Below are 15,529 nucleotides of genomic sequence, written 5' to 3'. Positions count from 1 at the left end.
ATCTTAACCTTCCACCCTGTATACATATAAATCATAATATAATAAAAAATCAACCGCTTTCAAATTGTCAGAGCTAGACAAAGTTCAAATGGGACCAACCAGAAGGTTTGTGTCAGCTTTCAAATACATAATATAAGATTAAAGAATCTTTTTTTTTTTAATTCAGATAGGTAGACATTTGACCACAGTCCCACCTGATGGGAAGCGGTGACGCGGTCTATGGTGGTAAATCATGTCTACCTAGAAAATGCCTATTTATTCGCCTCTTGAAGGAACCCATATTGTAGTTCTCCGGAAAGACAGACATCATCATCATCATCGAAATAGGTTCATTCATTCGAAAGATGGTAACAATCTTTAAAAAAAAAAGTCAAAAGAACCTACCCCTTTCTCTTAACTTGTAAAATGGTGATAACAAATTATGGAGTTTAATATCGTTATTTTATTTATTTTATGCAGATGTCTAATATTTTGCTTTATTAAACAGATTGTCGAAAACATGGGCGTGTCTATCGAAAAAGGACAAGCAATCGTTCGACAAGATGGCGGAGTTGTTCGGCGAAAAGGACAACTGGACCGCGCTCAGAGAGTACATGAGGAGTATACCCTTACCCTGCATACCATATTTAGGTAATACTAGCTGTGCCGCGCGGTTTCACCCGCGGATGAACCCGCGTGCAAAATCATATAGGTCATGTGTTATTCTGATGTTTGGATCATATTCCTGTTAAGTTTCATCAAAATTCGTCCAGTAGTTTTTTCGTGAAAGAGTAACAAACATTCATACATCCATCCATCCATCCATACAAACTTACAAACTTTCTCGTTTGTAATTATTGTGTTAAGAGTAACTTGTATTGCTCATATAAAACTAGCTATATGTTCGCGGATTCGCCCCACGTTGTCTCAGTCTTAGCAAATTATGTACTTATAAATTCCTCTAGAACCACGCTACCCATTGGTGAAAACAAAATTGGAATTCGGTGCAGTCGTTTTTGATCTTTTATTATTAGAATTTTGCGTTCTACATTTTACTATTATTAGCAAGAAAAATTTCTTGTACTTATACTTATTTGGGTTTATTTCAAATCTAAAGACATTACAATTATGTATATGTAATGATGTAATCCATACTTTTTATTGCATTAGACAGGGTCAATATAACTACAATAAATATCGGCATTCAGTAGGATAGTGGAACAGACTCTTATCAAATAATAGTCTCATGACATTCACGGGGATTTCCCTAAGATAAAATGTATATTTAAATAAGGAAAATTTATTATACCCAGTTTTATATTTATGATGTATTCTGTACTAGCTGTTAGCCGCGGCTTCGCTCCCGGTGTTATCAGAAATTCCCAAAGCCAAGAGATTTTTCACCGCAGTAAAAAGTAGACTAAATCACTCTCTAGCCTCCTAACTATCCTCGAACTATTAAATTTATCCGTTGCGACGTGAAAGAGAGACAAACAAACAAATTCCAACATTTATAATATTAGTAAGTCAAGTACCTAAGGATGTAATTGCAGCCATATTAATACATTTTAAAATGCATTTCTAAACTGCAGCTTAGTTTAGAATTATATGTATATAAGAAAAAAACTAACATAGTTTGTCGACGCAACAGGATATCTATTTATTCAAATATGTTTATAGTTCCCGTAACAGATAAGAGAGTTATGTGTGTTTGTTCGTTATCGATGTGGCCGCATATCTTTTGCGTATTTGATTTTTTTTCTGCCGTATTTATCGGTCAAATGGTTCTGTTTGATTTTTTATAAATTGTTTATTGGTGAAGATAATATATTTGTGGCCTGTTAGATTGAAACTACTTATAGGATAAAAATAACTGCGTTAAAAACAACCGACTTCAAAAACGGAAAAGTAAGAAATAAAAAAGATTTGATATTATTAATTACTACATATTATTTTTATGTGCTATTTACTAAAAAGGTTTGATGTCGGTGCATGGGCTTAATACTAAGTGCTTAGTGTTTGGCACCGACTTCAAACCTATTTAATAAATAGCACATTAAAATAATATGTAGTAATTAATAATATCAAATCTTTTTTATTTCTTACTTTTCCGTTTTTGAAGTCGGTTGTTTTTAACGCAGTTATTTTTATTTAATACTTTTTAGTGTATTTTTCAACACGAATCAAACGAGCCCAAACTCGATAAAGTTGAGTCAATATATTACTGAGTTCCTATGGCCACCTTCCGATTCCATCATCAGATCAGCTCCATGTCATGATAATGTTTCATCGCTATCCAATTTACATTCGTATACAAAATTTCAGCTCAATCGGTTACCGGGAAGTGAATCAAAGTTACTTGCTACATTGAAATTAAGTCATCGAGTACAGGCAAAAATGCTCATAAAATAAAAACTACTAGGCCTAGCCGAATAAAATTTTTATGGGACCAATTCGACACCATCCCGCATCGAACAAAAAAAGAATCACGTAAATCGGTTCAGAAACCTCGGAGTAATCGGTGTACATACATAAAAAAAAAAAAAAAAAAAAAAAAATATACCGGCCGAATTGATAACCTCCTCCTTTTTTTGAAGTCGGTTAAAAATGAGGATTTAAGAAGTTTAACTTTGAAATAGGCTCACTTGATACCCACAGATTGGATTTTAACAAAAAAATTATGACGGATCCAATACTTGCACCTGAAAATTTGATGTCAAATATTCCTATAAGCCAGGAGGTGTGCAGTATTTTACTTTTTTCAAACAATATTATACACTTATTGACTAACTCAATCCTTATTAGCCAATTTTATGATATAATTGTTTTGTGTTGAAATAGAGAGTGACAAAGACTTTTTACCGCGTAAATTGTACACAGTCAATAAACAATTTACATATTATAGGTATTTAGTTAAAATAGTTCAGTTATTTCCGTAAAACAAGCAACAGACATCCTCATACATGCGGGTTTAAAATAAAATAATAAGATAAGAGAGGTTATCTGCAGTGTTATCTCAACCTTATTATATGCATTGTGCATCTGCGTACGAAAATTGACGCGTATGACTAAGCTAGTTCTTCATAGAAATAGATTTATTTATCTTTATTGTGTTTTCTTTGTGAATAAAAAAAGTTTTCTTATCCTGATATATTCTGTTCTTAAAATAACTGTAAGTCAGAAAAGTCTTGTGGTTTAAATTAATTCTTATACTATGACGTATGTACTAGTCGCTCATCCCGGCTTCGCCCGGGCTGGTATGGGATAAAAAGGAATTAAAATACAATTTATCTGACTCAGGAAAAATGTAGCTTTTTGCTGGTGAAATAATTTTTATCAAAGCATTACAAACATACATACAAAAATAGAAATGTTTCCCATTTTTAAATTGTATAGATAGCCCAAGTTTAAGTTTTTGTACGCGGTGTTTATAGAATTGTAAACTAGTTATAGATGATACTTAGGGCTGATTTTTCAATCCTTGACTAAAACTTATTCATCGAATAACGTATTAAACTACCATTTCAAAAATGTATTCTAATTGTCCGTATCGGTATATGTGACATTTTAAAATGTTCGTGTAATACTTTATTGGACGGATAAATTTTAACCAAGGATTGAAATATAATAGCGATCTGTTCCCTTTAATTGATGTAAAAATACATAGCTCGAAGTTTAAATTGTTTATATATTTTACCATCTATGAAATTTGTATTCCATCTGTCTTGAAATCTTAGACAAAAAGGATATGATTTTTTTTGTTAATAATTTTTAAAAACATGGTGGTTATATTAAAAATTGTATTTGTAGTTTTAAAAATATCCACTGCTCATCTACTACCACTAAAGAAAATTAAATATAAAAATAAAAAACATCAATCAGTTCACTGAATTTCAAACCTTTCAACACGCGATCTAACTAATAAAACAACACAATTGTTCCAGGCATCTTCCTCACGGACCTAGTGTATATAGACATGGCGCATCCCGCGGGTTCTCCCCACCGGGCCACCAAGATGGCGGTCGTGCTGAAGGCCCTAGAACGGTACCAGACCTCCGAGTACGAGATACCACCCGTTGCACATGTGGCCAACTTCCTGAACAGCGTCCGGTATATTGAAGAGCTCCAGAAGTTTCTGGAAGACGATCAATATAAGTGAGTTTGTTTTGAATGCAATAAGCATGCAATAGATCAACAGAATTCCTCTACATTACCAATTTACAATTAACTTACGTTCTGGTATAGTATACTATTTTTAAACCAACGTCCTAAATACGACGGAAGTTCAATAAAGCCTGGAATCGTCAAAAACCTTTTGCTCACAGCTTCAGCCCATATATTATGTTCGCATTGCTAGGACACGGGCTCCTATGATACAACCCACCACAATGGCCAAGTGCGGGTAATATATATAAAAAATGCTACAAAATTTTCAGGTTATCCCTAAAGCTGGAGCCGCCGTCCCCTGTAGGCAGCCGTTCAGGGTCCAAAGATTCCATCATCAAGGAGGCCCCAGGGTCCAGCCCGTTAACGCTGTCCCCGTCGCACCGGCAGGGCTCCGGGTCCCTGCGGGGCCAAGGGACCTTCACGCAGAACAAGTTTGTGCCGACCCACCGGAAATGCAGATCGCTAGGATCCAAGTGAGTGATTTTTTGATATTTTTTGTAGTTCTTTTTTGGAATTCACGTTTTTTTTTTATAATTTTTTTGGTGTGATAATTTCTTTATTATATGGCAATTAGTAAATGTAAGGTTTTCGTGCTGAATTAGGACTTAAAACAGATTTTGCAATGAGATTATCTTTGTAGGTACTTATAGATTACTCAAGAATATTTGGGACCTAAAAATTTAACTAAATTAATTGCAAACAAATAAAACTTAATTTACTATTGAAATTGATAGTATCATTTGAATATAATATGCTTAATATTTTTAATTTCTCTTTCCAAAACAGTCCCGTCAATTTTGTGTGTTTGTTCGAAGGGTAAGAAAAAAGTCCAAAAAATGGCTGTGTGCATACATCGAACATTATGCTCCTTTCAATTAAATCTTCATGTCTCATTAGTGACTAATTTTATCTATTGTGTGGTGTGTTGTCAAACTCTTCCTTGGCCAAATATATCGAAACTGTTACATTTTCGTAAAAAGTGGAATGATTTTAATAGAAAATCGAAGATTTATTGGTTTTCCAGAAATAATATTACTGCATTATTTTGCGCTATTAATTCATTTTACAGTTTTAAATTAAAAAATGTTCTAGGTAGGACTTCTAGACCTTTTTTCGATATATTTGGTCAAATGTAACATAAGTCTTTGATCCTTTCAGCCCTTCTTATTGTTATTTGTTGTTAGTTAAATCCACTTAGAACCGAGACATAATCATAGTGACGTTGTATGGTTTATTATCTGATTGAATATGGCTTTAATATTATTGATTGGTTATTTTGTTTATAGTTAAAAAGTTGATAAATATTTGTTTGAAACACTTTTTGTTAAAAATCACAGGAACACAAGCCTTACAACTTAGAGGCAGTCTTGTCTCAACCTTCGCTAAAAATACCTGTTACACTCATACTTAAATCCTATTTTGAAAAACGTAACAAAATCTAAATTAGCCAGAAAATGAAATGAGTCATTTTCCATTGGAATTAACCGTACAATTGTTTCAACAACCACCTACTAGGATTCGAAGTGCGAGCTTGCCAAGAAATTTTCACAAGGTCAATTTTGGTGTTGGGTGAGTCGAATATGCTATAAGCCTGTGTATTGGTGTTAGTTTACGATAACGTGACTTGGTATTGGGAATGCGATATTGGCGCCAAAAATTGTAATTGCGAGATTTCTGCAATGATTTACGATGTAAAAAAGTTTTCTTCGGAAGTTCAGTGTTAGTCAAATTAGATTTCTAGAATGTTCTATGATTTCAATCTTCGTTTAAAGAGTTAAATGTTTTCTTTGTATTGTGTAAGTACGTCAAAATATGTTCGCGGTATATTGTTAACTTTTTCGTCTGAACAAGTTTAAGCGGTGGGGATGGAAAAAGTCAAGCTTTTGAAAATAAAACTTTTTTAAATTCTTAAAAATAATAATTTGATAACGATTCTATGAAGATATTTTGATTTTGAGAAACGTTTTAATGTTACATAACATGCATGATTATTGATTATATACCATCATCGCTGTTACTAATTGTTATTTTTTGCAATTAACAAAACACATCATGATACGCTTCTTGCTTGTGGATATTAACATTCACTTGTTTTATTGTGTTTTTGGCGCCAAATTCATCGCTTTTTTAATTACCAAGAGAGCATGCTATTCGCCTATTGGGGAAAATCATACGATGGCTCAGTTAAATAATTATCAGATATGACATAATTATTATTAGATATGGGTTAGCACGGCTTATAAATACATTATACACAAAGTAACATGTTGTAAAAGGTATGCTTTTAAATCGCATTTTGTATTATAATAATGATTGCTAGGTATTTTAGATTATGAGTTCGCTTAACGTATTTAGAGGTATTCTAAGAAGTTTTGTTAGGTTATTAAGATTTTGTAAAAGTTTAATATATTGAATTCTAGACGAGTGGTGCTTTTCTTAGTTTTTATTGTATTTTATTTTTTATGAAGTAAAAGAAATTAATAATGACTTGCGTTGGTTAACAATTTCGGTTTTTAAGTATAATATTTTTAAAATAAATATAATTATTAAATAAATGCTTATATGAAAATATGGTTATGTCTTGTGATATTAATATATCGTATATGTTATTTATGCATGCTTGTTATCATTATTACCATCATTCAATTGCTTTTTCATATTCACAATTTTCATTGCTTTTTTACAATAATACAAAATATTCTTTACTATACTTCAAACTGCTAAAAATACAGCGTCATTGAGAGAGTTCAAGCTGATCACTATAATTTCTAATTTTATTGCAATAATTGTTGAGTGTAATTTCTTATGTTATGTATAAAAAAGGTCATTGAGGTATTTTTAATTTAATATCAAATATTTGATAATTTACACAACATGTTTACTAATAAAAAAAAAATAATTTCAATGTGTGTGTTGTTCCTTGCATTATGTTCTTGCGTTTTATTTTGCATGTATGCTTTTTATTCTAGATTTTAGATTTTTCAGTACTTAGGTAGTTAACTTAGTAGTATGAAAGATTGAGTAATAACATGCATTTTTATTTTATTATTATTTAACCATTTATTGTGAATATCAGCATGGCTTGCCTTGAATGTATGTAGGTTTAAAAACTTCAAAACAAATATATTTTCCTTATTGCTAATATATTTTACTAATGCATATAATCAACTTAGATAACTAACCTCATTATAACATATCTTAAATAATATTAACTAACAGCAGAAGTTCCAACAAAGTTAACTCTAATAATATCAACTTGGTTAAGTTAAAACTGGATTGTAAATAATGGTAGATTAGTGTAGTTTCGTGATTATATGACAATTACAATGAATGTGTAATTTAACATTAAAGAGAGATGAACTAAAATACTAACAGATTTTATTGTGACATCATTCATTTTTATACTTTAACATATTAAAAGATGTGAACAATTTATTACAGTAAGTACATAGGAGGTTTTTCGTATCATAATATTATTAAATAGCATATTAATGATAGTCATATTATAAATAATATTAATGTCGAAGACTAAGAAAGCATGTGTATGTGGCTCGGCAACTATTTGGGTCACAAAAGCTTTGAGCCTTTGTGGTCAACCGATCTTGATATTATAATAAGTTCGATAATAATTGTGTAATATATTGTTAATATGAGATCGATTTTAAATTTACATTTTCTAAATAATTTGTTTCATGAATTATTTCAAGACAACGATATGAAATGAAAATTTTCTATACTTGTGGTGGGTATTATAGTCGGGTAGTATAGGATATTAAAGTAATCTTTTACTATCGTATTTTAAATCATTTACATAATAACAGGTCATCACAACGTAAGTTCTCTATTATCATGGTACTATAGTAATCTATACTGTATTACCATTGTATAAGATTGAAAATTACAAGTACACATAATTTCGCAGTATATTCGGCAAGGGCCACTCGGAAGACAAGGATGGCAAGACGCCTGCCGGTTCAGTTAATTTATTGGATGATACTCTGCTTGAATCTCCCAGCTCTATGGTGGATAAGATGTCGGAATCGCTGCCTTTTACGTAAGAAACTTTAAATTATTCCAAACTAGCTTACCGCCCGCGGCTTCACCCGCTTTGTCTAAAACCTAATAAATTTTATACTAAAACCTTCCTCTTGAATCACTCTATCTATTAAAAAAACCGCATCAAAATCCGTTGCGTAGTTTTAAAGATTTAAGCATACAAAGGGACATAGGGACAGAGAAAGCGACTTTGTTTTATACTATGTAGTGATTTTAAGGTAATGTTTGTGTGTTCATGCTCTGATGATCAAATACGATCAGTTTCTATTAGAGATTGAAAAAGTGAAAATAATTTATGACACCAACAAGTATTTCACAAAACGATAAATAAATTCCATTTTGTGAAAGAGTTACAACAATTAACAGTGTCCCCTACACAGGACTTTTCAAATATGCTCAAAGTGACTTGTAACTGGTCCTAAATAGTGCTGTTGATCAATTGTAGATTCTGACTTAAATCCTTTAAACCTTTTTTGCCAATTTGAATTCTAACTGCACTCACTATTTAGGATCAGCTATTAGGAGTCATAGCATCAGATGTCAATCATAAATTCTTGGCTTAAACTATTTTTTCTCCATCCAGCGATCTCTCAACGGCAGAAGCAATAGGCTGCGACTACCAGAGCTTCGTGCGACGGAAAACAATAGTGAAGGATGGAAGGAAGATTTCACTGTCTTCTTGGCAACGCTATTGGTTGCAGCTCACGGCCAATATCATGATATTCTTCGCGTCCAAATCTTTTAAGGGGTGAGCGTTTTTTTGTATAGATATTAAATAGTTGTATGTTCTATTTTATATGGTAAATGCAGATAAAATACATTGAAATTATATTTAACCCATTGAGCCCCGAGCGGCCCGATCGGTCCACGACACAATAGATTTTCTATTGTATCTGTGATTCCGGGGGCTGAGTTATTAAAAAGAGAAAAGCTATGTGCTAATGTCTTGATCAATTGGCATTTTTGATCTTTGAGCGTATCATATTATACATACACCATGTCATCTATACTAATATTATAAAACTGAAGAGTTTGTTTGTTTATTTGAACGCGTTAATCTCGGAAACTACTGGTCCGATTTGAAAAATTCTTTCGGTGTTAGATGGCCCATTTATCGAGGAAGGTTATATATTATGTACATATAGGTTATATATTTCATCACGCTACGACTAACAGGGGTGGAGCCACGGGGGTGAAATCGCGCGGAGCAGCTAGTCAAAAATGTAACGAACAAAACCGTTCCGTGAGCTGAGCGTGAGCTCACGGAATGCTCATGGGTTAAGTGGGATGTATATGGATACATCCCACTTACTTACGTAACTAACTACCATAGAAATCTAAATAACAAGACACATAGAAGTGCTATAATGTCATAATTCGTATGAAAACCGCTGTCGCCAAAATCAACACATTTAAACGGATAGCTAAACAGTACACACAAGTAAACTATGCCTTTTATTGGACAGCTTGATTTTAGTGAAAACTAACTTAAATATTAAATTAAGTTTAATTGAATATGTATCCTAACGCACTAATTTATGGTTTATTTTGGAATAACTCCCCTAAGTATATGAGACGTTTTGTTTCTTTTTGTTCCAATACGAAAAAATTCGGCTTTTCTACAACAGAGGTTGTCAATTTTCAATAGATATAACTTTGAACATAAACTCATAGAAATAAGGTTGAAATTTGTGTTAAACGTGATAATAAGAATGGTCGGCTGTGTCATTCATTGTTATTTCGATTACTATGGTGACACTCGTAATACTTGTAAATATTCTTTAATTTTAAGGAAAAATGGCATTATTTCTAAAAAAAAATATTTGCCGATGAAATGTTATTCCTTTATTAGTATAATTACAACTTGTGGAAGTATTTCCGCAATGGGAAATGCTGAAACACACCATGTTTACACACGCACGTCTCTAGAGCAACTGAACAGCGACGAACGCACTTGTGGTATGGTTACCACCTGAGCGGCGACAATGTCACGCGCGCTTACGACTTCTAGTGTCTTGTTATTTAGATTTCTATGGTAACTACACTTACTTAATTAAAGCACAATTGTCCATCCACAGCACAACCCGCAGCGACTTCAGCAAGGAGCGCTGCAAGGTGCTGACGCTGCACGCGGGCTGGCGAGCCGTCTGGCTCGAGACGGAGGCCAGCGACGCGTTCCAGTTGCTCGACCAGCACGCGCACACCGTGTACAAGTTCAAGTGAGTGTCGTAGTCTAGTCACTTCAGCAACAAACGAAACACAAAAACATCATTACAATGTTCTATACAGGGTTACTTGTTAAACACCAGCAACCTCACAGGACAAGATATCTAACATCATAAGTAACAACATTTGTTCTACGACTTTTGATAACTTGTTAGATTTTATTTTCATACAAAAATAAATATTAATTTAATTTTCCGTTTGAATATTATAAACTCTACGCGCAGCCCAAAAATTACGTAAACAAGAAGCGAACGAGAGTGGGAAGGGGGCGTCGCGTCGTCCTTTCGATAATGAATAGAACATAGACTTACAAATGTTAAGAGAGTACAATAAAAGCTTAAAAAATCATTTAAAAATAATTTATTGAGTTATTATAATTAATAGTCGTAGAACAAATGTTGTTACTTATGATGTTAGCTATCTTGTCCTGCGGGGTTGCTGGTGTTTTACAAGTAACCCTGTATCATAATAGGGAAATAAGAATTTTGGGCTAAATTTGGCGCATATATCGGAAAACCGACATACCCATGTAAAAACTTCTATTCTGATATCCTAAAACTGTTCTCAAAATAACTACGACTTGAAGAACGGAAAAGTAAAAAATAAAAAAGATTTAATATGTATTATTAATTACAACATATTATTTAGATGTGCTATTTACTAAATTGATTTGATGTCGGCGCATAGGCTTAATACGAAGTGCTTAATGCCTTAAACTAAGGGTCTTGCTTTGTCAAATAAGGCATATGATAAATTTAAACTTTTTATTAGCACTAACGGCCTTACTAATAAAAAGTTAAACAATGGATAAATTCTACCATAACTGTGTCCTGCTGTTGCTCACATGAAAAGTCAATCAAAAAACAAGACAGGGTATAGATAATCCATTGCATAGCGAATGGGTAACATTTTATTAGTAAGACCGAAAGTATATACCCTTAATAAATTTTCGCCAAACTGTAAAACAGTTTGTTGACGAAAAAGATTTTATAATTATGCTAATATTAATTTTTGTCCCCAGAACCGGGTCAGAAGCGATTGCAAAACAATGGGTGATGAAAATAAACGGCGTCACGAACAAAATGGTGCAACCCCTGCCGGCGAATCTCATGTCCTTCGAGTAGCGTAAGCACTAGATTATGTTACTTAAGTGCAACTTACGTGCGACTTAATTGCAACTTAAGTGTGTCTCAAGTTATCACGGATTGCTACAATATAGTACACGGAAAAGTAATTTACGCAACTTTTTTGTAGATGGCAGGATACTGAGTTTCGTCCCGTGTTTAATGTTTAATATGAAATAAGCAATGTTTGTGTATAATTTTATTGTATCGGTTGATTTTGCATGTTATTTAATGTATAATGTGCTAGGTCGGGTTCGTTAAACACGAATTTATACACAGTATCTTCGAAACTGTGACGTGTTGAGTTTTTAAGGCGAGAACTTTCTGGAATTTTCTAGATATACAGCGAAGAGAAATTGTTTTGGTCAATGTGTTGCATGAATGAAATTGTCGATACGGCAGTCGCTAAAAAAAGTTGCATGGATAATGAAATTGAAGCGATAATTTTAAATACGATATTATACGTCAAGCGCTTGGATTTAGACAATAAATCTATCATACAAGCGTTGAACAATTTGTATAAATATTTAGCGATAAGTTATTACTTATATGGGAATACTTTCGATTTAACACTATAATATTATTTTATGCATGTAGATTATAATTATCAAGAGGCTTAATCTAGGTTATAAGTGCAAATGTGTTCGGAATCTCAGATTGCATTAGTGTGCAATGTGTCCGCTAGGTGGCGTTATTCCTAATTACGAAAAACATGATTTTTCGTATGCCCCTATGTATGTTTGCGGTTTATGAATGATATCGGAAACTAATATGCTTGCCAAAAAATTATTTCGCACGGAAAATTAAAAGTACAAGTGGTTTTTTTACCTTACGTATAATATTATCTGTGCACTGTAGAAGTTATTCTTTTGTTTCTATTTCGATATTATTTTGTTTGTTTAAATTTATGTTTTTGTTTGAAATTTGTGTTTAATTATAATGAGCTACTGATTTTCTTTTTTTGGTTAAAAAGAAATCGGAATTTTTTACGTAAATTGTCTCAAATTAATTTATAAATACGGATATGGCAGCCAATGATTACCTTTTATAAACAGTTATAGAGGTCGCAGGTTCGATTCAGCAAAATAGTTATTTGAAATCTTTTAAAAACAAATGATTTATTCCATATTATGTTAAGGGTAGATTTTTCAATCCTTAGTTAAAACTTATTCGTCGAGTATCGTATTAGACAACCACTATAAAAATGTGTTACTTGCCCACTTTTTGACAGTTTTTAGATGGCATCTGTATATTATTGTGTAATACTTTAATGGACGGATAAGATTGGACGGAGAAGACCAATGATTGAAAAATCAGCTCTAAAACATTTTATTGTCCGGTATATCGCGTCAATTAACTACTGATCTATTAAATGTCAAAATTCTCTTAGTGAATAAATATTTTTTACGTTTGTACAGAACGAAATATTATGATCAATAAAGGGGAGAAAGGGGTAATGGGAGTGTCTTATAAAAACACCTCATAGTCTTGTTTTTTACAGTCTTGTATTATATTTTTCTTTCCTCTCATATATCTGTTTTATTTTTCTTGTCTTTTCTTAATTTCTTTTGGCTTCTCACATATCGTTTTTTACTTTTCTGTCGCTGCTTTTTTTTAATTATATTCTTTTGTGTAATTCTTAAAAGACTTTGATGGTACCGTGCTGTAAATGTAATGGCACTTTCAACATTTTACAAACCTAATCGCATATTGCTATTCAAAATTCAAAAAAAAATATTTTTCAATTATTATTTTATTCGACTGTATTTTTTGTTTGTTACCTTACTTTTGACTGATTTTGATGATATTTTTTAATATTACTGAGTGGACACAATCATACCTTCCAAGCGCTTGGCGTAAGCTTAGCGGACTGTGGCAAGGGTGTTGTGACCACGATGGCCCACTGACTCCCATCACTTCTCTTCCTTTACTTCGATTGTGATATTCGTAAATCTGTTCAAATTCATTGTCACAAATGTAGATTATTTTTAAAGTAACTGTATTAAATAGTTTATTTCGGAATAAACTTTCAGAGATAATTACATATACTTCAATTAGTTTAATAATTAATAAAAAAGTAATTGACGTAGATAAATTTCATATTCACTTTGTCACTTAACATAAAAAGTACACTATATACCGTCACTTTAGTGAAAAGATAACTTGGTTCACTCGAATACGTATGGTGTTATTTTTTGTTTTTTTTTGTTATGTTTATCCTAAGTGCTAGTGACGTCACTAAAATTAATTTAAAATTATCTCGGTCTAATTTTGTGCACTACTGATTTTAAATTAAATTTAGTTTGTCACGTTATACTCAACTCGAATGTTTTTTTCTATTTAATAAATCATATATTTTTGTATCATTTTATTTTTGTTTTTTTTTTCTTCCTTTCCTTTTATTTTTTTGGTATGTTTATAATTTATAAGAATAAAAAAAAGAAATTTGATACTAGATATTTGTTCACTATTAACAAACTTTTTTGGGAAGCCTTATAATAATGTCACAAGTGTCGATGTTTTATAAATTACTGAACCAAAGTTTTAATCTATAACCTAAAGGTATTGACACAAATATGAATGTTCAAAATCGAATTGCTATTTATATAGTATACGCATGATTCTGATGAATATCTCCATTGACACATGAAATCCAATTTTGCGTATGATTTGTATTAAATTACCGTATTAATTATTTCGTTTCTTAAAATAATTTTTTGAGTTATATTTTAACGAAATTTCGCTTCTCTATATTTTACTATATTTGCAAGCAAAATATGTATTATGTACGGTCAAGATCTTAAAAACCCCCGTCTTTAGATAAAGTATCTGTAGATACCTTGGTAGATACTATACGAAGCATACGAGCGAAATTATCTATTAAATAATTCACGCCCAAATATTCTAGAACATTCCAGAACTTAAAAAAGTCGGTCAAATTGGAACGTAAACTAAGACATAATAGTTTAAAAAGTTTACGCGAGCAAATGGCGCGAAGCGGATTGTATTGCGAAACTAAATAAAACTGCGTGAAATGGAATATCGCCAATGGAAATGGTGCTTGCTTTTTAGATATTCATTTGATTTAATTTTCATACTGTAAGGTTTGCTTTTATCATATTATTTCAATAAACAATTAAAGTTGTGATATTTATTCTTCAAACATATTATATAAGAAGAGCGAGGAGATATCGAAAAAAATGTATTCCCTTTTCTTTTGGAAAGCTCGCGACGTTCGTTAGTCGCATAGGTCTTACTAACCATAAAAATACCTACATATTGATTAGTTGGAAAAGCGAAGCTCAAAGAAAAATCAGTCTAGTGTAATATCCCTCGCAATAAATGTTGTTTCAAGGATCACGACATAGTGCACAAATGTGTCTCGACTGCAGAATTTAATTAACTAGGTAGTCGGATGAAAGGAAATCCGATAGGACTACGAATTTCTACACTTCGTTCTATTTAGTTTATCAATCAGATTACGTAGTCTTTCTATGTTTTATAATCTTAATATATATAAATCTCGTGTCACAATGTTTGTCCTCAATGGACTCCTAAACCACTTAACCGATTATAATAAAATTCGCACACCATGTGCAGTTCGATCTCAGATCCAACTTGAGAGAATAGTTAGTTAAAATCTCAAATCGTTTTAGAGAAAGCGGGCGAAGCCGCGGGCGGTAAGCTAGTTTCTCTTTAAATTAGGTATGTTTAGTATCAAAATTCTCATTAATGATCAAAGATGAAATCTATAAGAATACTAATTAGACGTAATCATTAAATAATATCAATCTGTGATCAATCTTATATAATTTTTAAAATATCAGTGTCATATACATACAAATACGTAGGTACCTAATTCTTAATCAGTTTAAATAAAATCCACCAAATAATTTCTAACATATCCCAGAAATAGAATTACAAAATGTACTAAGCGTTTATAAAATCCAGGCTAAACGTACGATTAAATTTACGTC

The 15,529-nt window shown here is 32.0% G+C and overlaps 1 protein-coding gene across 5 annotated transcripts in view; it reads left to right on the top strand.

The window, feature by feature from the left end:
• Positions 1-13,923, top strand: part of LOC123705082 (ras-specific guanine nucleotide-releasing factor RalGPS2) — a 31,404-nt gene extending 17,481 nt beyond the window's left edge. For 4 of the 5 annotated variants that reach the window (XM_045653692.1, XM_045653686.1, XM_045653687.1 and 1 more), the window contains 8 exons: positions 488-630; positions 3,924-4,134; positions 4,416-4,619; positions 5,662-5,715; positions 8,069-8,200; positions 8,786-8,950; positions 10,281-10,421; positions 11,450-13,923. In XM_045653692.1, the coding sequence (XP_045509648.1) occupies positions 488-630; positions 3,924-4,134; positions 4,416-4,619; positions 5,662-5,715; positions 8,069-8,200; positions 8,786-8,950; positions 10,281-10,421; positions 11,450-11,552 (1,153 nt within the window). In that variant the 3' untranslated portion in view covers positions 11,553-13,923. The remainder of the gene's footprint in view (positions 1-487; positions 631-3,923; positions 4,135-4,415; positions 4,620-5,661; positions 5,716-8,068; positions 8,201-8,785; positions 8,951-10,280; positions 10,422-11,449) is intronic. The other variant, XM_045653691.1, reaches the window with a different exon arrangement.
• The last annotated feature ends 1,606 nt before the right edge of the window (positions 13,924-15,529 follow it).

The sequence above is a fragment of the Colias croceus genome, chromosome Z (genome assembly GCF_905220415.1).
Source record: "Colias croceus chromosome Z, ilColCroc2.1".
In the NCBI taxonomy this organism is placed as follows: Eukaryota; Metazoa; Arthropoda; class Insecta; order Lepidoptera; family Pieridae; genus Colias; species Colias croceus.
Note: the sequence above shows the minus strand (reverse complement) of the source record. Positions and strands in the feature narration are given on the sequence as shown.